The sequence below is a fragment of the Rhea americana genome, unplaced genomic scaffold (assembly GCF_003343005.1).
Source record: "Rhea americana isolate MKP2758 unplaced genomic scaffold, rheAme1 scaffold_424, whole genome shotgun sequence".
In the NCBI taxonomy this organism is placed as follows: Eukaryota; Metazoa; Chordata; class Aves; order Rheiformes; family Rheidae; genus Rhea; species Rhea americana.
In genome coordinates this window covers 227,969-255,309 of record NW_028186562.1, presented here as the reverse complement: position 1 = coordinate 255,309, position 27,341 = coordinate 227,969, and the positions used below count along the sequence as shown (strand labels likewise).

Here is a 27,341-nt window from a genome sequence, read left to right as displayed (position 1 = left end):
CTCCTTGTTATTTTCTTCTACATTTTAAAGTTTCCACGTTATTTCCAATCTGTTGCACTGCATTCCAGGTACTGGTCTCTCTACTGCTCTTTGCGTCCATGCTAAGGCAGCTTTTATGCTCTGTAATCACCTCGCCTCCTACTCTCTGGAAAAAATATGCAAGAAAGGTGGCTAGAAATGAGAATGAAGCTGCCAAGCATTCAAGCAGCAGCTGCACCACTGGAGAACAGTGAGGGGAAAAATAATAAATTAAAAAAAACATCAACAAAAAACACACACCTCATTTTCTGATAGAGCTCTAGATGTCTCTGCAAGGGACTGCAACCAAGGCTTAGCATTCATCTTTCCTAGCTCTCTTCTATCCCCTCCAGCACCCTTTTTAATGCGTGGTAAACGGAAACATATGCATTACTCCAGTCTCGTCACTGGAAGCGCAGATCGAGATGTTTGTCCACTAACAGCCTCACTTTGCAAAGGTCACTGCCCTCTAAGGTTGCATCTGGCTTGCCAGCATCACGTCTACCGTCACGGAAGGCTGCAGCAAAGCTGGTTTTACTATCTCACACTATCAGTCCAGTACACAGGGAGCAAGTGGCGCTCCCCGAGCCTGTTCAGCTGCGTGTTTCTCCAACACCAGCTCTTTCCTTCCAGATCACCACAGCAATGCTGCATAGCATCCAGGGAGGCCCTCCAYTCCTCACCGTATTTTGAGGCCCATTAGGTTACTTACTGTTATGTGCTCAGCTGACAAGGTAAAAAGTTCAACTTACAATGAGAAAACCCAGCGTTACTAAGAGAAATGCTTTTAAAAAGCTGAAAGCTTCACATCTCTGATCCCTCTTTTCAGCCAAACAGGTACTTCCAAAGAATGAAACACAGTTCCATCCTTATTTCAATTAATGTAATGTTGACTGGTTCGACTGCATTATTACAGCTGCCCAACATCCCGCTGTAGGGGAAATTTTCTCTCCACCTCATAACTCACAGACTGGCTTAACCTCCTACACTAGGACATTTCATTGCAGTTTATCTGACAGAACGTCACTTATCCATGTGAGTTTTTGGAGTACCCTACTTCTCCGGAGACACTGTGGACAGCAGTGCCTCAGAGACAGTGCCAAGTCCATGTGAGCAGCTAATCAAGGCCCTCCTGGCCCTGCGTCCTAGGTGACGTTCACCTCATCAGCTCCCTTCATTCCTGATTCCGTCACAAGCAGTGAGATGAAGCCACTATGGCCCTATATTGGCAGGTCGTTTAGGAAAGAACTATATTGGGAGGTGATGGAGATGGAAGGAGACAGAAGGAGATGAGGTGGCTGCCACCATAGAGAGCTGTCACAAAGGTCAGGGTGAGCCACAGGGCATGCTGACAACACATTTATTGAAAGGTAGGGTTCAAGGCCCCGGCACCTTTCATAAAAGAGCAGGGATTGCTTGTCCATCAAAGGGCAAGGCCCAGTGATTCCCACTCAGGCAGTCTCCACATTCAGGAGAAGACACTAATCATCTGCTCCAACCTCCTTACTATTTTCCAAAGGGTTCTGATAATCCAAGTATCCTCAAAACCTCCAGGATGACTAGCGAGAGGCAGTCAGTCCATCTGCACTGGACAACAGAGACCCTCCACATACACCTTGGAGAACCAGGCTGGCTCTCCATGCCCAGCCTTGCACCAACAGCTGTGGCTACGCAGCAAGGGGAGCAGCACTGGCAGGCCTGGCTGGCATGTCACTCATAGGCATGGCAAGCAATTAAAACTACGGCTAATCCTCTTCTGAGCAGGCTTTTTAACACCTGGTCGAAGCCTAGTTGTGTCCACAAGATCTTTCCTTTCCATCATTTCACATTTACTGGCTTTGTGCACATGTGCAGTCTTTGCAAGCTGCTGCTTTCTAGTTCGTAGCACAAAATCTCTGGTGGCCCCTTGGGATGACCTCTTAAAGGTTTTATACAGCTCTTCTGCTCCTTTTTTGTCTACACTAAAGAGGCTGCTGCTGCTTTTCAAACTCATCCCAGTTTCACTGATTAAGGAAGAGGTACTCTGGAAAAAAAAAAAAACAGGATATCATGCAATTAAAGATTGATCCTGCATTGCAACAATCCAGCCAAGGTTCCCACAGCCTTAGGAACTTTACTACTCGGACACTCAACTTCGCTGCTTCAACAGTTTCAATTAGAAATAAATAGTACTTCTACTCTGCTTAAGCCTCTGTGTTTGAAWAGGAAATGGCAATCAACTGAAAATCCACAGCACCACGTCACGGTACAGCACCGCAGCAGGCTGTGGCTCACAGTGATCTCTACCAGAGAGACAGATGAAATCAGCTGTGGAGCGACAGGACCTGCTCTTGTCAGGACAGGTCACAGCACTCTGCCAGCAGCCACGGCAAGTGCAGAAACGGTATCCCCAGCTCCAAGTCAGACTCCTCAGCTATGAAACTGTCACCTTCCTCAGGGGAGACACTACTAAACACCATTTTCTCCTGCCTGCMAAACATGTTTTTTCTAACCCCCTTCATTTTAGCAATGAAGTATTTATTCCGTTAAACTCTAGAACATACAGTTAAAACTCTTGCAATACGTAGGCTTGCTTATGTATTGCAAGAGTTTTAAAGACACGGAGGGAGATGACATCTCCACTATGGACTTGAGCAAAGAAGTTGGAGACACATTGCTGTAGCAAACCCAGGTTTTTATCCATCCTCCCAAGCACATTCTCTTTTTCTCCATCATTGTCCCACATCCCATCCACTCCCAGGCCCCTTGCCCCAAAAAAGCCCTGGTCTCCCACCTCCTCCTCCTCCAGTTTGTTGCCTTGCTCTATTCTATTCCCACCATCCACTGACAAGAACATCCCCCTTCTCACTGTACCTCTGCCCAGTGTTTCCATCTCCTTTCCGACACCTTGCCCCAACCAGCTACTCCCTCCCACACTCCTTGACTATGTTTTTTCCATCTTTCCCCAGCCTGGCCTTGTCTCCCCTCCCTTGTCACCCTCAAATCTCCATCTCAGGCTCCCCACCTCTCCAGCAGACCTTCCGCAATCTACTTTCCCTCCCACCTCCAGCCTCCCTTCTTCAGAGAGAGGCCTTTTCAYACTCCTCAAGCCAGGAAGAGCTGGTGAGGAGGTGCTACCACCAGTCTCATTTTCCCTCTTAGCACAGAGGCCCATAAAGGCTTCCTTAGGTGYGTTGCTGGGGCAGGGAAACCCCGCTCAGCTGGGGAATCCAGCATCACGCTCACAGTAGATACAGTTTTCTTGACAATCAGCTGCTAAAAGATATCTCCACCTCTGTGTCTCCTCAACACCCTCCCTGCAAAAAGCTTTCAATTAATGTTTTACCAAACTTGGTTAGCTACAATAGCAAAAGGTATATCCTTGACCAAAACCCAACATAAGTTTTTCCCGAGGCCTGAAAGGCAGCGGCACTAGAGAATTGTAATCTTTTAACCAGAGCACAAACCAGTACAGCTCTACCCATTCGTTTCTCAGAGATCTAACTGGTTTGCTGAGCTTTTCCAGAGCAATCCTACACCAGCCACACAGTCCTGGGAAGAGTCTCACCCTCAACAGCTCAGCACAGGTGTAAGCAGCTGGGGGGAGGATTGCTTCTGATGAGAAACACCGGTCGGACCTCACAGTAAGTAGTGCTATCACTTTGACTTAAAATACACGTGAACGCCTAGAGGTGGGCTTGATAAATGCCCTAGAACAGGAAAAAAGAAAAGATCTTTCTTGCTGCCAATTTAGATGTAACAACATCTCCTTATGCAGGTTACCCATCTCCGAGCTCTGATTCACATTCTCAGCTTTGCTATTTATTGCTCTTTCACAAAACAGTTGAATGTTTCTAACGGCTCCCCACTGCCAACAGGGTAATCCTGCTCTTCCCACCTCCTCTCGTTTGGCAGCCCCAGCTCACCAAGGAATGTGAGAAGYGGTATTTCAGTTCATTAAGCCAGCAGAAAACTGACCCAGAAAGTGAAAATTTTCCTTCGTACTTGATTCAGCTCACTGAGACCAAGTCATCTGATCACCAAAATGAATGCAAGCAAGCAGAATAAGTAAGATTACTTCTCTTTACATCATGGTAGCAAAGGCACTTGCTGAGCTAAGAATTTATTCCCATCATTTTCTCTTTGAAATTCTAGGTCTTATTCTTCCTGGAAAATCAAAAGCATCCTGTGGGGTGAAAGATGTATTATGCCTACTGCAGAAAAGACTCTTCAAAAAGCAGCAGGAATTCCACTGGGGTCACTAGGACACACACAAGCTGGTAAATATTTTTGAGGCAGAGCATAGGCTTCTGTGCAAAACTCTACATCCTCCACATCGCAATTTATTTCCTCATGACCCAGCAAACTCAGCTACTCCTTTCCCAGCTATGTGCTTCTGCAGAGAAGATTTTTATTTGATCTAACCTTCATATCACATTTTACTTCTCATCCCTACACCTACTCATTTCTGAGGAATCCTCCTTTTTGACAGTGATTTGCATTGCCTTTCCAATTCCCTTCTGCCTGCTGGCATCTACCAGCTGTTACTGTATCCCAAGGAGACTMCAGGATGAGCTTAAATCACTTGGCAAGAACCTCTTACTCACTTCTGCTTCTCTGCCTTGTATTGCTGTGTGCAGTCATCAAAAAGCTTTTGGTTCATCTCCATGAACAGCTTCAGCGCATTGTAGATCAGCCCATGGATTGTCCTGCAAAGAGATCAGAACAGCAGAACAAGTCACAGTGGTATCCGCCAGGTTCTCAGATAGCTCCGGTAGCACATACAAGAGCCAGCAGCAACAGCAACTCATATACTACAGCAACATGACCAAAGAATTCTGCATTGTCCCAGTTTTTAGCTCACAAATGTCCCTCCACAAACCCAGGACCTTAGATGATGGCACAGAGAAGAAGAGATAGAGGAGAGAGAGAGAGCCCCTCATGTGGCGCTCTYTGCGCTCCTTATGGCTGCAGTCAGGAAACAGGCCTTCACACTGCTGTTTCTTGTGGTCAGAGACTAGAGAGGAAGGACACTAGGGATCTGCTCAAGACTGTTCTGAAGAGGGTTTTATCATCTAGCTTTCAGGCATCACACTGTTCATCTTGCGATACACGACGGCTTTGTTGCACTGCCCAACACTGTTCACTTATGAGCTTTGTCACCAAGTTGTCCAGAACACAGGTACTCAATAGCCACGTACAAGTGGGAACAAGCACAAGGAGCACCTCAAAAGAAAAGCCACCTTCACATCAGCAATCCCTGGAGAGGGAGAGAGGGGAGAGAAAAAGAGTGTGGGGAAGGGAGAGAGTGGGAGAGATGGGAGGAGAGAATGCGAGAGCGTAAGAGCAAGCGAGAAAAGAGCACAAGAGCGCACTAGTGAAAGAGAGCAAAAGAGAAAAGAGAAAATTAGGAAAGATGGAGAGAATTGGAACGAGTGAAACAGAGAGCAAGAGAGTGAGCGTGTGAGAGAGCGAGCGCCACGGAGAGTGAAAGACCAGGCAGGGCAAGGAGCCCAGCGCAAGAGAGCCCAAGCGAAAGAGAGCCAGCAAGAGGGTGAGCACACGCGAGAGCAAACGAGCATGCGAGGGAAAGCGCATGCAGGAATCTCGTGAGGGAACGGAAGAGAGCAGGAAAGAAAGCTAGGGAGAGCACGCGACAAGAGCATGTGACACAAAGCATGTGCGAGCGAATGCAAAAAAGAGAGGGAGAAAAAGAGAGGAGAGGCAGAACATGCCAGAAAGGAGTGAGAAAGAGAGCAAGCAAGCATGAGAAAGTGCACAAAAGAGCACGCACGAGAGAGCACAGGCCAGAACAAGCAAAGGAGAGAGCGCATGAGACAACACGGGGAGAGCATGGAAGAGCGAGGGGAGCACGTCAGCGAGGGGGCGAGATAAAGCAGGGGCAGGGAGCACGGGGAAGCGAGAGCACAAGAGCACCGGGGCCACGTAGTGCACGAGCTGCAGAGCCGGGGAGCGGCAGTGCAAAAGAGAGGGAGAGAAAAAGAGAGCGGGGAGGGAGGGAGGGAAAGAGCACACGGGAAAGAGGGACAGGAAGCACGAGCAGGCAGGGGAGCAACAGTGAGCAGGAGAGCGAGCGGGTGAAGAAAAGCACATGGGTAGGGGAGAGTGAGGAAGCAAAAAAGAGCATGGGAGCCCACGCATGAAAGAGGAAACGCAAGAGAGCCAGCAAGAAAGAGAGCAGAAGCAGAGCAAGCAAGCAGGGGAGAGCAAGTGAGCAAAGAAGAGAGCAGGGGAGACTGAGCCCACACACGAGAAAACAAGCGTGGCAGAGTGAGCAAGCAAGTGAGCTTAAAAAAAAAGTTTGCTTTTTATTTTTTAAAAAAGTAGATGAAGAGTGAACAGTGGCAAAGCTAGTGAGTAAAAAAGAGTTGAGGAAGAACACACAGAAGAAAGTGAGTGAGCAGAGAAAACGAGTCCACACATGAAAGAATAAGCCCAGGAAAGCAAGGGAGCAAAAAAGTGTCGAAGAGAGCAAGAGTGAACCAGCAAAAGAGCATGAGTGGGGGAGAGCAAGCCCATCCACGTCTGAAAGAGAGCAAGTGAAAAAAAGGAGGCAGAGCAAGCATCTGAACAAGAAAATGAGCAAGAAAAAGCACGGGTGGAGAGCGCATGGGCCCAAAAGCACACAGCAGGGAAAGCAAGCGCGTGAGTACACAGTGGGAGTGCTCAGCTGAAAAGTGCAGGACAGACAGTAAAGGAGAGAAAAAGAGAGCAGCAGAGAGCAAGAGATACAGAAAGAGTTGGGGAGCGAGAGAGCAAAAGCAAAAAGGGTTGGGGAGCAAGAGACAGCACAGATGACAGAGCACAGGCTCTGCCTGGGAGAGGTTAATACATTCACCCCACTCTTTAGGGCATCCTCGACGGGTGCCTCAAGTTTGTGCTTCCTGACGTACTGAAGGGAAGGAAGTACTGAGACAACAGAGCAGCAGTCTCCGAACGAGTTTCACCCCACAACTCTGCCTCTGCTATCAAAATACACTCTTAGGCCCTGGCCCCATCTCCCTAGACATAACTATTTTGCCTTTTTTCCCATCCTCTAGAATACAGGTTGGGGTGGGGGAAAGGTGTGTGTCTTCCTGTATTTTTGCTGGAAGACTTTAGGCTCTCAGCTGTAGCCTGCTTACTTCCAGCTAACTCATCAAAAGAAAAGGAGTTTTACAACTTTAATTAAACAGGCAAGGAATCAACTGGACAAGCAGTCAGAAGAAAGGCTAGTAGGGTGCTGAGGGGAGAACCATACAACAGACTAGTACGGAGGGAGCGGATGCAGGAGGCACTTCGGCATGGGACATCCACCTGATTGGTTCTGCTTTCTCCACACTCCCTGCACCCGAGTGTGGCCAGGCACTGCACTAGCCAAGGTCTTTGCTCATGGAGAACAAGTGGGTGACTACTAATTTGCGAGCAGCCAGAAAACTGCTCGAGAACCTACAACATACCTTGAGACCTGCAGCACTAGAGATACGCAGGTATCAAACTCTGAGTAGATTCAGTAGCCCCAAGGGCCTCGCATCAGCTGACCACCGAGGTGCTTGCAGACGCCAGCCGCTACAGTCTGCTGTTGCTCTCCCCCATCATGGTACTTGTCACATTTGTCACATCCCCTCTGGCTCCACACCAAGCACTGCACTGTATTGCATGCCCCGAGAGCATCGGTGGGCCAAGCAATTCTGCATGCGCAGCAAGCGTCAGGGCATGCAGAAAGACYTACTTGTTCCAGTGACTCTTGGAGTTCTTGTAGAGCGCTGGAAACATGATCGGCAGAATTTTGGCTGCATTATCGCTGATCAGGCTCATGATATATTCGTTGTTCCAGTAGTACAGTGCTCGCTCTGCCACCTGCAGTGGGAGGGAAACCCATCATTGGAGAGGTTTCTTCTAGGAATTTTCATGGTGCACCCAGACAACGTGCACAGTATTGAGCCCAGAGCCCACCACCGCTTGGTTAAGTGGTAACAGCTTCCCTGCAATTCAGGCAGCAGGGCTGATCTCACCTTTGGCATGGCCATTCATTCCTTCTGACTTTTTTTCCCTTGGCCTTTGCCAAACTCTTCCTGCTTTCCTGGGGAAGCGTCAYGACCTTGATATACTGATGACTCCCATGCCATTTGCACAACACTTGAGCACAACACTGTCATCCACTTCAGACTGTAGTGGAGATTAGCTCCAAGCATCCCGTGTTTCCTCAGACTGGCCTCTGGGGACCTCTGTTCCTACCTGGCCTCCTCCACAACACACCATCTCCCTGAACTTTGGAGCATGCTTCTGTCACTAGGCCCACAATTCACCCTGGCTGAAGAAAGTGGATGGAAATATGGAAAACCTTGGGGGCAGTCATCTTGTTTTAACAAGTCTAACAAGTCAAACAAGTCTAACAGGTTTCTACGTAGTGATACATTTGAGCACAATTCCTCCTATTTAACCAGAAATCTGGGTAATGCAGATCACCAAACTAGTGGGTCAACTCTTCTGCATTTAGCCTTAACTTAAGGATGACATAACAAAAACCTAGGAAGAGCAACATCTAGTCCCAGTTTTATATTTCAGTTGTTGGAGAACTCACTTCATCASCTCAGCATACTGTTGCACATGAGTAGACCAAGTGAAACTCATCTCCTGTTCATGCTTACCTAGCTTTGGTTTCCAGCCATTAGATCTTCTCAAGCCTTTGTTTGCTAGATTAACAGGCAACTGATCTGTAGAAACCTCTCTCCTAAGGCACTCATAGGCTTACCAAGAAGTCAGTTCCTATCTTGCTCTCTGTCAAGCTGCAGACACAGACTGTTCAGCTTTGTTGTATGGGAAGCCTTTGGGATTTGTTCCCTYAGGCTGTGAAGTGTTTGCATCTTGCCCAGGTTTTCAGTCTTGTTTTGAAAGAGCTGGCAGCAGAAAAGGACTGCTCTGGGGTACAGGATTTCTTTCCTCTAGCTTTTGCTCTTTTCTATTCCAGATCCCTAGTTCCCTACTGTACTTCCAAATTCAAAGGTCACGTTGGCCTTTTGGTTCCCAGCACCACACCAGGAATCTACATCTAGCTAGTTCCTATCAAGCTCCCCACATCCCTTCCAGAGTCACTCTTTCCAGGAAATAGTGATCTTTTTCAAAAATGAGTGACCTCATTTTTGGCTTCTAAATAAATGACTGCACACCTTTCTGTATCAAAAGGCATGTGATGTCTATCTGCCTCATTGTGCAGCCAAGCTCACTTTGGGGAAGGGATATGTCACTATTTAATACCCCACCCATACCTGAGTCAGCCTTGTGCTTCACCAGCAAGCAGTATATCTTCTTCCAGAGCATTCTTCATGTCAGCCTAAAGCAGTAGGCCAAGAACATCTTCTAGGAGCTGCTAGCAGGTCCTTCTACCCTGGAGACTTTAAACCCCAAGACTACCAGYCAAGGAGATTCTTTTAGCCTGGTACTACAGTCATCTTCCTTTCAGTGGAAGCAAGGAAAGAAGCAGCAGTTTCTGGTGTTTTCACTATACCTCACTTGGTATCACCTACACCAGATTAATAAAAGCAGAGAAGATGCTTTGTCATTCCAGCTTTGGCTGGCCTCACTCCAATACTGCAGCCAGCTTCATTTTACTCAACATGGTGATGCTGGATGGATCTCCTCTGCAGCATCTGCCAGCCAAAACAGGAGGTGGTACAGCATCTCTGCTCCAGCTTCAGGCTGCTGTAGCACATGGTGCTGGAAAGCACAGTGCAGCAGGATGGAGTGCACTCAAAGCTCAAAATTAGCCTACTTTTCACTTTGGATAAGCTTGTTATATGGTGGGGGAACCTCACTGATCCCACCACATTTCACCCCTAGTAGTCACCCTGGTCACATCTCCACATGCCACTGACTCATAAGACAAGTTCAAGAACTGTAGTCTCACCTTCACATGCCAAGTGGGGTGCAAGTCAGTGCCCCGCTCCCTCCCCAAGCTGGAACCCACCTGGAAGTGCGGACTGGAGACACACTTGGCCAACTGCCTGAACAAGGGCTCCATAACTTTCACAAACTCAGAGGGCTCAATCACGTCCAGGATCTCCTCTAGCTCATTCAAAAACATCACTTCCTTGGGACTGTGAGTCTTTGGCCAGAACTTCAGCAAGCCCACGATCACCTGAGCATAAGGGGTACACATACAACATCAGAGGTCTAAAGTTAACACCAGCTATGAAGTAAGATTTTAAAGGTTTGGTCACAACAGCAGGGGAGAGAAAGTAACAGATGCAAAGAGAACATTCTCAGAGAGCCAGCGTAGGTTCCCAGGGAAGAAAGCAGAGGAGAGCAAGGCAGCCCAGGCTGCAATTGTTCTGACAACTTGCTGCATTCACAAAGCCTAGAAGCAATTTCTTCCAAAGACAGGCTAAAAAGGAAGGCTCCCAAGCCAAAGCGGGCAGGAGCTGACAGACAGCGCAGAGCAGCAATCAGTCAAGCTTGGGAAGATCAACCAACAAAAATCAGAAATTGGATGTGACTAGAGAATCATTATCCAATACATCTCAGAACTTGAACACCAGGGAGCACCCAATAAATAATGCAGTGACAAGTTCAAGACAAGTAAAAAGAAATAAACATTTCACAAAAAAGTACCTGATTATGGAACTCATTCRCACAAGATTTGGTGGAGACAAAGTCCAAATGGGTTCCAGAAGGGATTAGACAATTTATGGAGGCTACACCCAGTGGTGATGTTTAAACTTGGCAGTACAAATGCAACTTCTGTCTGAGGAAGTCTTTAAACTACTGCTTAAAAGACACTGAAAAATCTACCAGAGGAAGGGCTATACTTCACTCGATTTTATCTTTTTTTTTAAATCCTCCTTCCTTCCCTACCCTTCTGCTTCCAGGCACTGTCAAAAACAGGATTCAAGACACTGAATACCTTTGCTCTGCTAGGGCCATTGATATGGCATTCACAGAAAAGTTCACTCCATGTGAACTGCAGACAAAACTGGTGGTAAGAGCCGCTCTCTCAAGTTCTGTGTACTTTAGCAAGCTGATCTTGAAGTTAGCACTGGAGTGGAAGTTCGCAGTGGAGGGACAGTAGTGGGCAAAGCAACAGAAAGATCAGGAACATCTGAGCGCTATGTTTCCATCGACTCAAGGCTTGAGCAGCCAGCAGTTTGGCATCTGCAGTGTTTGTCATTATTCAGATCTGCCATTCAAGCAGGAGTTAGCTTCAGTGACTCAGAGGCAATTTCTCCTACAGCTAAGGTGGTGCGAGCTGTGTCAAGTCTGTCTTTGTTATTACTGAGCATGTTTGATGCCTTGCTCACCTGGCAATTGCTCAGATTGCTGTAGTGCAACAGCTACCATGTTGAGCCTTGCTGAGCAAGTTGCTGGGAGGTATGCTCTAAGTGGGTTCGGACCCAGTGAGCGATCTGGTCTCCTTCCAGTGCCAGTGGCAACTTCTCCTAGTGTTCTCAGAGCATTCATTGCTGATGCACAAGCCCTGTAATTCTTCAGGACTTCAACAGCCTCCGCTACATCAGGAGTCTACTCAAAACGTTCACAGCAGGATGCTTCCACTTCAACGAGACACAATCTGTGGCAATACTGCCTTGATCTGTCTGGTTGGGACCTAATGCAATGGCCACTGAAGATAATGAAATTGGGTCATCCCACTGGTATTCACAAGYATCAAACCAGACCTGGGTCTCTAATCCAGGGAGGTCAATAACCAAAACACAGTAAGCAGTCATGAGCTATGAAGCTTTGCTGTTTGAAGAAGTTGCAAAATGAACCTCAGAAGCACTGACAGATTCTGTTTCTCTCCCATCCCTCACCCCACAGTAAGTGCTTTGGCAGGAGGCCCCTGGGCCTGAGTCACAGGAAGTACTCAGTGTGATCAGGAAGCTACTCTCTGCAATTTGCTTCAGAGCAGGCTTCTAAGAACATAGGAAAAGGAGGACCCAAATCTAGGAGAAAAGTAAGGAGGTCTGGTTCAGCACTGCTGATGTCGGAGCTGTGGAGCCAGAAAGCTGACAACAGCTGACCAGCTTCCACTGAGCACAGCCAGGCTCACCTCGAATGCACGCATTTCAGCCACAGAACAGAACAACCCCAGCTAGTGTTATTCATTAAAATGCAAACACTTTCTCGTGCTCCCTGCCACATTGACACAAGCACACGTTCTATGGCCATCTGCTGTTTGGAGGCTACAAAGCTTAACTCTGTAGAAGGCATTTTCAACAAACTTATCTTCCTGTCCTGCAGTGGGTGAGAAACGTTTGTCTCCTGCTTGTACCCTCTGCCAAGCCAAAATATAGACTGGCTAGTGCTGCAGGCCTTGCACCATTAACCGGACTACACCAAGGCTTCCATTTACATCGCTCACACATTTTAGAACTTGTTGATTCACAGTGTTATGTCCTGAAGGTAAATGTGTCTATGCTGTGCCTTAACACCACAGAGGTAACATACTGATGCTAGAGCAGGAAGGTGAATACTTTGACCAAAGAAGAGTGGCTTGCCCAAATAGACCACCTGGTCCCAGTTCCTAACCTCACCCCAGTTTTTCAGCCAAGTCTGGCAGTCTGGGGTGACATTTTGGAGTCCCTGATAGATCACACTGGTTCCCTCAGAGGTCAGACGGCCGCRTGTTTTGTCTCTTCAGAATCTGTCGATAGTTGAAAGCCCTGTCCCGACTGAGTGGCTTCGTATAGTTTTCCTTCTGCTACCCCAAGATCTGAAGCACAAAGTAACATCATAATCCACCTTCCTGAAGCTTTCAGGAGAGAACACAAAAGGCTTGCACATGAGCAGCACGGTCCTTCCTGCCCTAGGGCTGGAAAAGCAGGTCAGCACCCATTTGCAGGGCACTGGGCAAGTTTAGTGAACAATCCAGGTGGCTTGCAGGCTCTCCGGCTCTTTTTGCCCTTGCTGCACTCTAAGGAAGCTGCGAAGCTCTTGGGGACACAACTGACATACAGACATTAATAATGGTTACTCACCGGCTCTGTCAAGCTGCTGTCTTTCTCCAAGAACTGCACAACACAGTAGGCCAACTGTAGGAAAGAGCAGGGCAAGATTAGAGCTTCCTCAAGTGTACTGGAGCTTGTGGCTTGCCTAGAAGCCACACAAGGCCCTCTGTTACGTGTGTGATGAGCAGACAGTTGCAGCTCCAAAGAAATCCAGTTCTTTTGACAGTAAGTGAAGGTTCACTAAGACCAAGTCAACAGGAACTGAGCCTTAGGACATGCGCACAGCTTAAAGGAGTAAAATTTGAACCACCTAGAGCAATCTGCAGCAAACACATTCAAATGCAAGCACAGTTGCATGCACAGGTGAGAACAAACTGGATCATCACAAAGCCCAACCCCCAAAAAACAAGGTCAGGAGAGCAGACATCACTGATCAGCCTCCAAGCTTTACTTTATTTATTTATTTATTTTTAACTTCTTGGGCCGAGTCCTGATCCTCTCCTCTATTATGACTACTAAAGGGCAAGAAATTAATCTCCCTGTTAGGCTAAATGCTCAGCACACTGATTTCTCTGCATATCTCAACAACTGCTATCTGTTGATGCTTATACTACCCACACAGGTGGATGACTGGAGCTCAGAATTATCTCTCTGTGGTTTCAGTACGATCCAGATACAAGTCTCCAGGACCAAAAGACACAGCAGGCCAGAAAGTCAGGCCAGCAGGACACAGCAGGATACCCTCCTATCAGCCAGCGATGTAACACACACACACACACAAACAGGCCCAGCAACTGTGAGACAGGGACAGATCACTATATGAGAGACTAGCGCAGAACTCAAAACATCTCATAGTAAGAATTTTGTACAATATAGCCTCGCTACAAGCAAGACTAAACACCTGCTTTTTGCACATTCTGCCCTGAAAATCTGAAGCACTTCTCACCTGTGGGTGGTAGACACTTAGAGACTTCACTTTGTGCAGTGGTAACAAGACCCTGATGAGGAACATCTTGTGCTCTTCCTTCAGAGGCAAAGCGAACCCATTGATTATGCTGAGAAGAAACGAAAGTCTCATCAATGTCTTTACCCAGCAGAAATACAAGAGCTCTCACCCCAAAGACTCAGTGGCTTGCCCTAGCTCTCATTTGTATTTCTCCAGAAATCACTCAGCGGTAGGAATACAGTTTCTGGGGCTCAACCCTGCACACTATGCTCAGTGAGAGCATGATTCCTCTGCAAGCATAGCTGGGAAATGCCTCTGATTGAGCCTGGGCTCGGCTGTATCCTGCGCCAGGCTGAGCACAGGCCTTCTCACACCAGATCCCATAACTAAACAGAGCCTCTGGGAAGGCCAGCACAGAGAGAGCCCGGTCCCAGAAGTTTGTGCTTTACAATAAGAGGACAGCAGCGTAAGAGGATCACCCAACAGGAGGGCAGTTGAAGTTATGGAGAACTGCTTCAGCACTGTGAACCCATCGAAGGAGCACTCTTCTCCCTTACTGCCTGCTGACGTAAGAGAGCAAGCAGGGCTGGCTCAGGCCTGAAAGAACAGTAGATAAATCCGGGTTGGGGAGAATGCTACCACTACATTTATGGGCAGGCCAAAGAGTGCTCTTCCTGTGTGCTTTGTCTGACTGAGATTCCCTGGAACAGGTGGCTCCTGCAGGAACAGCTGAGGGAAGGCACTGCCAACTTACACAGTGCACGGGGCTAGAAGGTCTCACATGCTCTGGGGCCTTCTGGACTTCTAAAAGAGCCCTTACCTCCCCAGGATCTCCAGCAGCTCTGCAATCCCATTGTGGTGCTCCGTTTCATAGATAAACCTAAAGTAAAGGAAGGAATATGAGAGGTCATTGCCAAAATGCCAAATCCATTTTGATAAGCAAAAGGAAGGAAAATCAACAGAGACAGGGAATTTCCTAGTAAGTAAAAGAGCTCCAAACAGACAGGGCAGGCTGGAAGCAAGTATGCCATTCACAGCTCCCAGATCAGCATCACTGCAAAAAAGCTAAAGCCCATAAGTCCTAATATTCACTATGTACACTGGAGACAATTAGCACTGTCAAATCCTCACTGCTTTTAAGCACAGATGAATGCTCCCTATTAAAATACTATGACATGACAGAGTCACTTGGTTAATAACAGCCAACATCAGAATCACAACCTTGTGCCCCCAATCTGTCTCGCTGGATTGTCCCATTCACTTACCGGGCCATCAAGAAACATCTCACCTGTAAAATATATTGTTGATCTGCCGCCTCACATATGCTCGCAGACCCAGGAACTTGCCATAAATCCTGTGCAAAATGGTCTTTAGGAAGTCTCGCTCTCTGGGGTCTTCACTGTCAAAGAGATCCAGCAGCTGTGGGGAGAGGAATTCCGTCAGCACCTTGTTTACTGCCCCCCTGGACAAAGCTACAGTGGGCAGTGTTTCTGCTCTGCAAAGGTTGGTCTTCCAGTCCAGCTGACACCTCCAGCACCTCAAACACAGGGATCTCTTCCTTGAAAGATGTAGGCCTGTAGCCACAAGCTGGAACTATCAGCATCTGTTCACCTCCTGAAGCACAGAGACGGCCTGGACTCCCTCCAAAGCTGGGTGTCCCTGCACTTCCCCTGCTAGGCCCTCAGTGCCCTTCTCCACCCGTACATTGAGTGCTGAGTTTCACAGACTACAACTCATACACATTCTTTCCCTGCTCCTTCTGCTCAGCCATTCTGGCTGCTCTTTCAAGCAAGGACACAGGAGGGAGAGAAAGACAGAGAGAATAAAACAAACAAAACCATCATCGAGCACCTGCCAACAAAGCTGTGCTATCTACATAATGCCTTGCCCRATGTCTGCCGCACATCCTTCAAAAGGATGGTGCAGAGTGGCAGGGACTAAGATTACTTACAGATAGTACAAACTTCTGGTCAATGTATTTCTTGGCTACGTTTGGTTGAAAGTCGGGCGATTCCAAGAAACGGAGGAAGAACTCGTACACCAGCTGCGGGGGAAGAGAGGGAGATCATTTTAAAAGAAGTAACACCTTACCTCATATTTTACATGTTTTTCTTCTCTTAAGGGTTCAGGGAAAGGCTGGGAAGCCTGAATAGTGGCAAAGAAAACATGGGAATCTGTGCTACTACCTGTTGGGATCAACTCAGCTGCTTCTGCTCTAATGGGCAAGAGCACCATTGGCAGGTAACTGCCCAAGTCTGCATGGTATCTTATAATTTCAGGTCCTACCAAAGACAACAGACACCCACTCAGATCAGCCCTGAGAAACTCTTCTCCCATATTCAGCTCATGTCTTGATAGAGAATAGAAACCTCCAGAAGAGAAAACAACGGGTCATGCAGAGGCTTTGAGACTCACTAAGTAAGAACAGAAAAGCAAAGACAAAAGATGTGCCCCAGGAAAACATGTTGGGTCCTCTGACTCCAGGGGATTGTCACAAGATTGGTTTGGCCCCACTAAGCCACACACATTGCACTCTGTGTCACATTTGGCTGTGAAAGCTACTGCCTTTGAGAAGGTAGCCAGTGTTGAAACAGTTATTTCTGGTTCTAGTGTTAGCCCTGGAGCAGACTAGCCCTTGCAGGAGGACTCTGCCTGGTACAGCTGAAAATCAACAGGCCAGACAAGAGCACTGCACCCCAAGGGTCTAACTTTGGAATTGAAAGAGCTGTGGGGTCACCCATGCACAGCCTGTGCCTAACTGCCAAGGACAACAACACAGGAACAGTGAGGTGATGACCAAACCTCAGCAGCAGACCCACTACCATGAATCTGTGATGGCTGCTGTTGAGTTCACTCTGCAAGAAACAAATCTTCCCCAGCATTCACCACACCCTGGTGCCTGATGTGCCATTCCCACCAGCGCTCTCATCCCTACATCAGCCGCAGTAGTGGTTAGCCACTTTGCACTACTGCAGTACTGCACCCTACTTCCTTTCAGTGTTGTTCGCTTCACTTCACAACAATTAGCTCCTGTTCTGCCTTTGTCTGACTGACACCATCTCTGTGCAGGTGCTTGGCGAGATCCTCATAAGCTTATTTCCCAGTTTCTACTTCGGAGAGCTGCTAAACCACATCTGTCGTTGCCTTCATATCCTTTTTTCACCTGGTTTGTCATAAAGTCCTTTTGCCAGGACAAGTAACCCAGCTAAAAGATCTTTGGCCCCCTTACCCTCCCCCTCCCTCCCCTGACTTCTTCAGCTCTTATGTTTGCTGCCAGTTAACACAACTGAATTACATTCAGTGCAAGTGAGACATGATAGCAGGTGAGCCTGCCAGCACAGGCTTTCCTTCAGCACTAAGCAGTCCTCTTCCTTCCACATGCCTCTCAGAGCAGGATGAGAGGAGTGCTGAAGCAGACAAGGGCGCCAGCTTCTAATGCTGCTGAGCCCAGAGGCTCCTGGGCCTTCAGGGGGGGAATAAAATACTGCATTTGGCAAAACTCCCTCTACACTCTGTAAGGCTTTCAGCCTACCTCAGTGCCATGAGGGACTGTCGTCATCTACAGGTGAATGTTGCACAGAGCCTATAGCCTGTTTCCAAGATGGTCCTGCTGCCCATGTTGCCTACAAACTACCTCAGACCCATGGGTAGGTAGCAGGCCCATCGCAGGATGCAGCAGCCCTCAGTTGCTGGGGGGAGGCAGCCAGGTGGCAGGGCAGGAGGCTGGCAGGCTCTAGCACTCCATGGATTCTCCACTTCCTAGAGATAAATATGCCAGATCTGTATTCTCCTCCCCCCTCCTCCTCACCTGAAGATGTGGCCAGGCAGCCTCTAACGTGGGTTCATCTTCCTCAGGGTCAAACTCCGCGCCTGTGGGATTGGACGATGGCGGGAGCGTTCGAAAGAGGTTCACTGAAAACTGAGATGAGTAGAAAAAGTGCATCGTTCACATTCCTGCACCTGGTGATGGCCTACCCAGCAGCAAAGGCCTCCCAAATTTCTCACCGCAGAGCAGCACATTGTGACTTGGCATAGCCAAGCCCACAAACAGCTCCCTCTTGAAACCATGGAGTTACAGCTTCCACATAAATTCCCACAAGTTCAGTCTATGCCAAGAATAAAAAACTTCCAGCTCTGTCCACACCAAATACTCCCAGACAAAGCACGTGCACACACCCCTCTCGCCGCCTTCTCTTTCAGGGAGACAGGTAACAAGGGACAGGTACTGCTGGGGTCACACTCCTTCCTGAAAAAAATCCCTGTCCCCCCACACACGAGCACATTCTCCTGAATAATTCGCATTTCTGTAGCATGTAAACAATACCAGCTTCATGTCCTACCATGACAACAGCTTCAGGATAGATGGCTTCAGTGACAACATCACGGTTGTGTGTGATGTACTCCACCATCTCATTGAGACCCGCTCGCTTCACCTCCTTGAACTTCAAGTCACTGAGGGGGTCAGAGATGAAGTCAAAAAGCACACAGCATTGCCGCAGCTTCTGGATGAAAAGCTCTTCTCGTTCATGCGGAGGAGCATCTGGCAGAGAAAGCAGGGACATCTGTCCTTGGAGATAGGCAGAACATCTATCTGGTTTGCTCAGATTTGCACGCTCTCCCCACTCCCTGTCCTGCCCTCCCTCTCCAGTCACAGTCCCCCTTCAGCTGCTGCAGGAAGGGTGGGGGGCAACATTTCCCMGCTATGAAGATGCGACAACAGAGGCAGTGGGATTTCAGGGCTCTGGAGCAACAACTCCACGAGGTCATTTCAAACACGACAGGTGTTTCTGATCTGATGAGTAGTAATCCTTTCTCAGGATAAACTACCCTGGAATAGTTACTCACTCAACTGGCTCCCATCTCAGACCAGTGACACCCATGCCCTCCCCATCTCTGGTGACGAGGCGGTACGGAGTGCGTTGCAAGCTAGCCCTCCTGTGAGGAGGCAGCCCAGAAGAGAGGCCTGATATCAACAGCATCCTACTTTCGGTAGGCTGTCACTGGAAATTACAAACTGCTAAGGCCAACCAAGCAAACGCACTCTGATCTGCAGAACAACTGCTGAGCTGCGAGGCAGTCACCTCTCCCAAGAGAGCTGCCTGTTGCCGCGAGCAGCGTCAGCAACGGGTCTGGTCGAGTGACTGCTGAAAACGCTTTCTCCTCATCTGCGCTTAAGCCATGTTTAATTGTATCATTATGGAGACTAACTGCTAATGCTAGACAATTGCCCTAATGTGGACAAGTTTAACAGCACTACCATAATTTGTGACAGAAACGCAAGGAGGAGGCCTGGTCCTCTCCCAGGAACCAGTGGCTGTAGGAACAAAAACCAGCCTGCTTTAAATCCTGCACTGAGGTCTCTGCACTTCACCTTCCTGCACAGCCTACTGAAGAGTCTGAAGTAACCCCAAATAAATGTAAACAGCAGAGTTTCAACCAGCTCAAATGGAAAGATGAGTAATGCAGCTCCTACTGAGTACCCTCAGCCTTTTAATTTTCAGCATGCTGCCACGTCTGTGACGGATACCTTTCCCAGAGCTGTCCCTGTGACACTGCCAGCAGTAGGTTAGCAGGACCCTGCAAGGGTCACTGTGGAAGGAGCCCTTGCACCCCAGTGTCTGCCTGGAGAAGGCAGGGCCCTTTACCTTTAAGGGCTGGGAGCTTTTGCAGTTCCCGGTTTTTGCTCAGATTGAAGCGAGAGGAACTGTGTCGACGCTCCTTCTTCACAATCTGGGGTCCCCCTGAGTACTTGATCTTATTCAGCTGCGTTGGTGGGGGGGCGCTGTTACTCGGGCGCTTATTCGAAGTTGTCTGTTGTTGCTGTTGCTGCTGCTGCTGCTGCGGCTGCTGGGCCTGATGAGAGAGAGTAAAACAACCTGTAATCTTTTACCGACAAGCCTCACAAGCAATCAGATTCTGTCAGCATCTTCCTGGACTGAAGAAACTAGGCAAGTTTCTCATGGTTGCACTGGCATTTCACTGCATCTCACATGCTTCTGCAGGGCTCTAGGTCAGTTTATTGCATTTGCAGCAGACTTTGAAAGCGATTATCAGTTTTATGCATATCCCACAGCTCCACTAGGTGCTACGAAGGCATCAGAGCCCCACAGCACACTGGATGCTAGAGACACGGCAAACAAAGCCACATCCTGCAACAAGTTATAAGAGTTTTCTTATTTCTACTTGTTTGTCTCAGTACTTCCTAGTAGTCCAGAGATCTCAGCCTGATGCTCCCTCTGGTTATGGTACTTTGTACAACATGCGGAAAAGGGAATTTTTGAAAAATAGCAAGTTGCTTTCTTACCTACTTGTAGGGAGCCACCTGGGAGAAAGCAGAGCAGTAGGTGTTACCGATCAGACATGATGGCCCAGAAAAGGCAACAGTGAATACTGCTAAAATCCTCCTTGCATCTATAGACCAGGAGTGGTCAGCCTATAACTCCCATTGACCATTTCTGACACGCTTCGCTCTGCTACTTCCTGCTCCTCACAGCTCTACAAGATCAGTGCCTAGTCAAATCTCACGTCCCAGGCCCCACTTTGTCCTAGCCTCACTGATCTCTGAGCTTTTCACGTCTGTTGGCTTTTTCTAGCTCGCACCCTTCAGCCATATGACCTCTTCCACAGGCATCACCTGTACTTTCCTCCAGAGCAGGCATCCATGATCTTTGCAGGACATAYGCCTTGCTACCAACTGCTTCTTGTATCACCAAGGTGTACATTAGTACATCTGGAAACTGAGGAGGAGATACCCTCTATCCATAAGGGATGCACTCACACATAACCAGTCGGTAAGCTGTCATCAATATTCACCTACACAGAAGGGCTCAGCAGCAAACCCAGGTAAGAGGGGCACAGCGCTCAGTTATTTTGAGCACGCTGCAGAGCGAGGACAACAGCCATGCTGATGGAGGAAGGCATACCTAACATTAAGAAATAGTTCTAGGGACCCAATTCGTTCATCGCTGCTGGGACGGACAGCACAGACTGCATGGCCGACGGGACCATGGGCTCAGGCAGGCTGCTCAGAGACCAGCTGGGAGCACTGGTCCACTCTCTCCACTTCAGGTTTGTTAAAGAGCACTTGAGAGGCACCTTCCTAATTTTTGTTTGTTTAGCAAGTAACCAGAAAATCAAGCCAGTGTTTTCTCAGCTCAGTTCTAGTCTGGCTGAAGCTCTGATGGGTCAGTTCCCACTCAGGCCCTAATGACTCAATAGCTAACATCGCACCGGCTCAACTTGTTTCACACTGGAAAACATAACATGAAAAAACGGAGAGAGCAACGTCCCACTAGCAAGCCCACTAGCACAAGTCCCACTAGCAGGGGGCTCAGCTGCAGAAAGCACTCAGCCTACTCCAGCTCTATGGCACAAGCTCAACAGCACTCCCATTCCCAGGCTCTCCCAGCTCCCCTGGGCTGGCACACGAAGCCAAGGAGCTGCAGGGTGAATCAATCCAGGACCCAACAGGGATAGTGCCACGGATGGGGAGCAGAGGAGGGCAAAATCCTCAGAAGTCGCCCCTCCTTCCCCAACAGACTCCCAGCTGCCACACACAGCACAGAGGTACAAAAGCACACCTCCCTGAGCTACTGACCAGCAGGACTTACGGGGAAAGCATCAGCGTAGCTGATCATCAGAGCTCTCCTCCAAATGAGATACGGCCAGTCTCTTCCCACGAGGAGCAGTTCGGCCGCAGCTTACCTGCGACAGGCACAGTCCTTACCCTGAACCAAGTCCCAGTTCTTTCCAGAGAAGTGCAGCAAGGCACCACAGTGCAATAGCAAGAGCTAAGGCACCCACAGCATGTGAGGAGGCAGCAAGGGAGGAACGGGAAAGATCACCTCCAGGGAACACTGCTCTGTAGATCCTAGCAAGTGCAATGACTCCCTGTAAAGAACAGGTCCCAACACGGGACACCAATTATTTTGTCAAAACATTACTCTGAAGCAGAAACCAGAAGCATTTTGATTCTGCTCTGGATTGCTTGAAGGAAGTCTTAAACCTAACAGCTGTGTTTCAAACTCAGGTCCAGGCCAAGACTGAGGGAGACAACAGGATTTAAACTCTTCCCAGTTTAGATTTGATCCAATTCCTTGCACGCAGTAGCACTGCTCAATGGTCAGAGGAGGGAGCAAGATGAGCCATGTGATGAAAACAACTGTGTCTACCAGCAAGAAGGGGGCAGGCTACAAACAGGAGGCAATTAATCCTGCGCATTGGTCTCTCCTCTGGAGGGACCAACAGCTAAGTCAGGTTGTATCCTTGCTAGAAACCCTCCAGGGAGGAAAACTTCATTCCTCACTCTCAATATTTGAGAATCAGAGCAGCTTTAGCCACTCAGGGGCTGCCAAACACTTTTGGGCAGGCTAGTCCTGTATGCTCTATCACTCTCCTTCCACACCAGAGAAGGACTGTAGTGGAGAAAGACAGCACAGACAGAAACAAAAGACACATCAGCAGCCTCCCAGATGACACTGGAGGAAGCAGGACACATTCTCCCAAAAGGCATCTGGTGCCGATGGGACAGGTCTCTGCATTCTCCACCTGCTCAGAAATGGCCACAGGGAAATAACTCCAGCACAGCATGCGTACGGCGTGCTAACAGGTTACAGCCAAAGTGGCTTCACTCGGAGTCCAGGAAAGCCATTCCCACTAGCTTCAACTGTCCTGAATAGACAGCAGGAACAAACATGAAACATCTTCAGGTTTAACTGCTAGTTATTTAAGAGACAGACAGAAACACACACACACACACACACACACACACACAGGGGAAAAAAAAAATCACATACACATGTTTTCCCAGAGAAAAATCTCTGTGAGAAAATACAGATAAAATCCAGACCGTCCCTTTGATTAAGGCACAGGTCTGAACAGACAGCTTGTTTGGAGGACTGGGGAGGGTCACACATTTATATGTCGCACTGTTTGGAGGGTTTTAGGAAGGACTGTTTCTATAGGGGCTTGGTAACATCAGGCTGAATACTTGCTTTCATGAGGCACTTCCTATAGCAGGCTTGTTGTCCTGCCTTCAGCCTCTCCTGCCTTGGTCACATGAATCAGGAGAGAAGAGGTTTGTTTAAAGTTTGAAAATATTTTCTTCTCAGAAGTTTCCAGCCTTTAAAACACAGCAGACTGCTAAAGCGGACAGCTCCTCTCTTAACACACAGGTACCAACCTCGCAAACCGTTTCCCTGACGTCCAACACCAGCTGGCCGCTGCGTGGCTGCAGGCACACATCTCCTACCTGAGCGGGCTCAGCCCTCTTCCTGCCAGGCAGGACTTGCGCCACCACAGCAGAGTCAGCTTCTTGGGAGATGCTGTTTGTCAGAGCGGGCTGCGCGTGCCGAGACGACCAGGCTGAGGGGAATGGCACAAAGCAGCACATCCAAGCACGGTGCAGCAGCCCCACCTCTCCTACTGCGGCAGAGCAGGATGCTCATGCTGACAAAACTGGCCAGCCCCAATTGCAACCACGCTGGAGGTCCTCCAGGCACAGGCTCCCTGGCTTCACAGCGCTTCCTCCTCCCTTCTGGTTCCCACCACCCCTCCTTCCTGCTAGGGATTTGCCTGTGCAAGTCAATGAGCCCCAAGCCCTGGCCCTCCCTCTATGCTATTTCTTTGCATCCCGAGCTCCCTGGGACACAGACTCTCTCCTCTAGACACCTCGAGCTCTCACCATCAGCTTCTCCTCTGCTCTCCTACCCACCCATGACCTCACTTCTGCAAGCACTCTTGCTGCAGCTGGCTGCCTCGTCACTTGGAAAGCCCTTCTGCCTCACCGGTCCCTTGAGCATCCCATGCTTGCCAAGCTCCTCAGCCCAGATCTGCTCTCAGCTCCTCCTCTGATGACTGTTCCCCTCCCATGCCTCAAGTCAGTACCTGCTCTCTTTCTCAGCCGGTCGTTCCACAGCTTCCTTATTCAAATCAAGCTCTCTGCTTCAGAAGTATCAACACACTGAAAAGCCTTTCTCAGACTAATGAGCTCCAGGTACTGCAGTAACAAGCCCTGTGGAGATATCTGCAAAACACGTAATACAGCAGCTCAGTGAGAAGAACCACCCTCTCCCACAGCTGCAATCTCATCTGTGAGGCTCCAACCTGCCCTTGAGGCTGCAGAGTAATTCCTCTCTCCTCTTTACTGCTGCTAATTCCTGCTCCTACTTCCAGGTCATTAATTCTTCCCCACCTAGCTGCCTCTCCCAGTCTTTCTGGCTAGGAGGAATAACTCTTTCTCATCCTCACAACTAACACTGACCTGTCTTTGATATTATTTCTTTTTTCCTCCTTAAATAGCTACACAGAAATTCTCTCCACTCATTTTCATCATGTCAGGGGGTGGGGGAGAGGGAGGGAAGGAGGAGAACAAAAAACAACCCCTCTTTCCCACTCCCTGCTCTCATGTTCCCTCCACTGCTCCTGTCACTTCCAAGGCAAACCAGGCCCCTCCAAAACCAAGGGCTGGCAAGGCACAGCTGTCTCTTCACCTCAGATGGCTTCACCCTGCACTGGGCAGCTACAAGAACAAGCGTAAGTGAAGACAGGGCAGGAACCCCCCTTTCATTTCCCCCATCATTGCACTACACCCGTAATCACAAGTGAATTCAAATATTTCCATTCTCTTGTAAGGATCTCAGACTCCTTTTGAACATATCTGCCCTTCCACATCAGCTGCACCAACAGCTGCTTGCTGCAAAGAACGAAGCACTGATGCTTAAGAGTTTCTGGGCTGACTCCCATCCTCTTCATCACCCTGCCGAAGATCCCCACAGGAGGTCTTAGTCCACTGTACTTGCTCAGGTCTGTCAGACCTRCATTGCTCTTTGTGGAGCTCTACTCATTCCACTAGCCAACAGCTTGATTGCAAAACAACTCGCAACTTTCTGGTGCCTGGACAAATTAGGGCTGCGAGTCTTCCTCCGTTCCTTGGATCATGACATGAGGGAGGGGAGCACATACTGGAAGAGGACTGCCTAGATGCTCTTCTCCTGCGCAAACACATTAAGCCTCTAATGAGAGCTGAAGAAAAAAATAAATTCTCTTTGGCACACATAACTTTCATGCTAGGAAAGGCAGCCAAACAACTATAACTCTGTGGAGGAATTTCCAGGGCACAAAACCCCACAGGGGAATTTCCAGGGCACAAAACCCTCACAAACTCCCTCTGACTTCTGACACAAGGCAGGAATCTCACTCTCAGCACACAGATCTAATTCCTCAGGGTCCCCCAGAGTGAAAGTCAGAATACCTTTCTGTGCTTCCTGAAGAGCAGGAAAATTGCATTCAAACTGGCATACATTTCTTCTTATCAAGCAAAGAGTTCTCTTCCATTCTGCAGCAGAGCAGTCCAGAGACAGGAAAGCACTGAGAGAGAACAAACTTCACTGCAACCTCAAAAGGGAAAGGAAGAAGAGACCTGTGGCRGCAGCAGCCTGCAGAGGTGTCTGCTCTCTGTTCTTATGATCAAAGGAGACCCAGCCTTCCATCTTAAAGAAGGGCTGGATTTAATTTGGGGTATGAGGAAGTGGCAGGGTATGTTTGGTGGGAGGGAAGGTTAGACACATCGCTTCTAAGTTTCTTCTGCACTCAAGAACAGGCAGACATTATGGGCTATTTCAGGTCATGAAAGGAAGCTCACGACCTGCACTGTTCTTCCTTTCCTACTGCACTTTTTGTAACTAGGAGAGCAGCACAACAGCCCCCGCTGATTTGGACAGGGACATCAGCCCACTCTGCTTTGACAGCTGTCCATCACCCATGTGTTGCGAGATCCAGGCTTACCTTCCTCTTCCCAGAGCTGTGAACTCAGCAGACAGAGCGCTAAATAAATAGAAGGTAAGACCAGACCCTGTGATGCAAAGCAGGATTTCCCTTGCTTCCTTGGAGCCATTGGACAGCCCTCCAGCAAGCAGTGCTCAGCTGTACACACAGAATAAAACGGGCAGAGGCCATGACTAGGATGGAGTGTAGTAAAAGAACCTACAAAACTGCCACTTGCTCCAAGGCAAACAAACTCAGCTTCTGACTACGCTGCAGCTTAGGCATGAGCACAGCTTACAGCTTGAAATGGAGTAGCTAGTACTATGGATAATATCTGAGACCCAGCCGCATGTGTATATGCTTTCAAGGAGATTCCCAAACAACCTTAATTTGATTATGGTTGTTTCACTGAACTACAGATTTCTCCTACTCTTCATTCAGTCTTACACATCTCCTATCCCTGGTTCTCCAAATCAGAAGTGCAACGCGTTCCAGACAAGACAGGCTTCTGCAGATGCAAAGTGGCACAGCTCGTTTGCCAAATTGCACTATTAAAAAAAAAATTGTTTCCTTGGACATGCATAAAGCACTTTGCTGCAGCCAAGTCTCAGAATCCACAGCCACATCATTTGAATGCCAAACAAACTCAAGTCTACCAGAAAAGCTCCAGTTTACCCAAATCTTTGCCAACTTTGACATAGCTTATCAGTCTCACTTTCCGCTGAGACAGCCCTGATGCAGGTAGCTCGGCAACATCAAAACCGCRATCAGAAGGGTCTCTGTGCAGCTGGGAATACAGATCTTGCTTTTTTGTGAGCAAAGGGAAGGCTGTTCTACTACACGAGGACCGTTTCATCTCTAGCAGCTTACTGCTACTCTCGCAGATGCCGTACCAATTATTTCCTAGTCCTGTGCGCTCAGAAAACGCCTCAAAAGAACAAGCTCCCTTTTCCTTGCTTCTCATCGCTCTCCCGCTCTGCCACAACGGAGCAGTGCTTTGCTCTGCTTCGTTCCGACAGGAGCACAGAAGCTGCTCCAATCCACTGGGCTTTTTCCCTCTTGCTAACGGTGGCTCCTCACCCTCTGTGGCCAGCTTGAGCATACTGCGGCCAGCTCGATGAGCGCTGGGCCCGGTGTCTCGCTCTCTCTCTTTCCTTTTTCTTTTTTTTTTTTTTYCCCAGCACTGCAGGGCACCAGCCTCATCCTGCCTCTTCCACTGCCATCGTTCCCTTCTGGCCATCCAGCTACATCTTAAATTTAATCTTCGCGACCACCTTCTCAGCGACTCCCTAGGGCGCTGGCGGGTGAGACACCTCATCCGACAGCCGGGCCTGAAGCACGCGAGGGCAGGGACGTTATCCTTCGCCCGAGGGGCGCAGGCATGCTGCCGCCTCCAAGGTGGGAGCCTTGCTTACCTCGTCCGAATTCTCTGCCCCGCCATCCTTCCCGCTGCTGGCGGCCTTGGCGGCGCTTTTCGCGGCCTTGGGAGACTCCTGAAAGGACGAGAAGAGGCTCAGCGAATGCTTCGCCTTGCGCAGCAGTTTCCACATTGCCGCTCCAGGCACCCCGCAGCTCCGCTCTGGCCCAGACCTCACCCACCCCCCCGCCTCAGGACGGGCCCCGCTGCCCGCATCTCCGACTCGCTGCGGGGACGCGCGGCGGCTGCGGCGGCCCGTCCCACCCGGGGCCGC

At 49.0% G+C, this 27,341-nt stretch overlaps 1 protein-coding gene across 3 annotated transcripts in view; it reads right to left on the bottom strand.

Annotated features, from left to right (window-relative positions):
- Positions 1-27,223, bottom strand: part of PPP2R5D (protein phosphatase 2 regulatory subunit B'delta) — a 32,451-nt gene extending 5,228 nt beyond the window's left edge. The window contains exons 1-12 of one of the 3 annotated variants that reach the window (XM_085315252.1): positions 27,066-27,223; positions 19,533-19,740; positions 18,228-18,427; positions 17,696-17,806; positions 15,839-15,931; positions 15,176-15,306; positions 14,708-14,767; positions 13,888-13,996; positions 12,972-13,025; positions 9,965-10,135; positions 7,730-7,857; positions 4,605-4,706 (exon numbers count right to left, since the gene is read on the bottom strand). In XM_085315252.1, coding sequence (XP_085171378.1) covers positions 4,605-4,706; positions 7,730-7,857; positions 9,965-10,135; positions 12,972-13,025; positions 13,888-13,996; positions 14,708-14,767; positions 15,176-15,306; positions 15,839-15,931; positions 17,696-17,806; positions 18,228-18,427; positions 19,533-19,740; positions 27,066-27,200 — 1,502 coding nt within the window. In that variant the 5' untranslated portion in view covers positions 27,201-27,223. Of the gene's footprint in view, positions 1-4,604; positions 4,707-7,729; positions 7,858-9,964; positions 10,136-12,971; positions 13,026-13,887; positions 13,997-14,707; positions 14,768-15,175; positions 15,307-15,838; positions 15,932-17,695; positions 17,807-18,227; positions 18,428-19,532; positions 19,741-25,138; positions 25,234-27,065 lie in introns of those variants that run through there. The other 2 variants (XM_085315253.1, XM_085315255.1) reach the window with 2 other exon arrangements.
- Between the last annotated feature and the right edge of the window lie 118 nt (positions 27,224-27,341).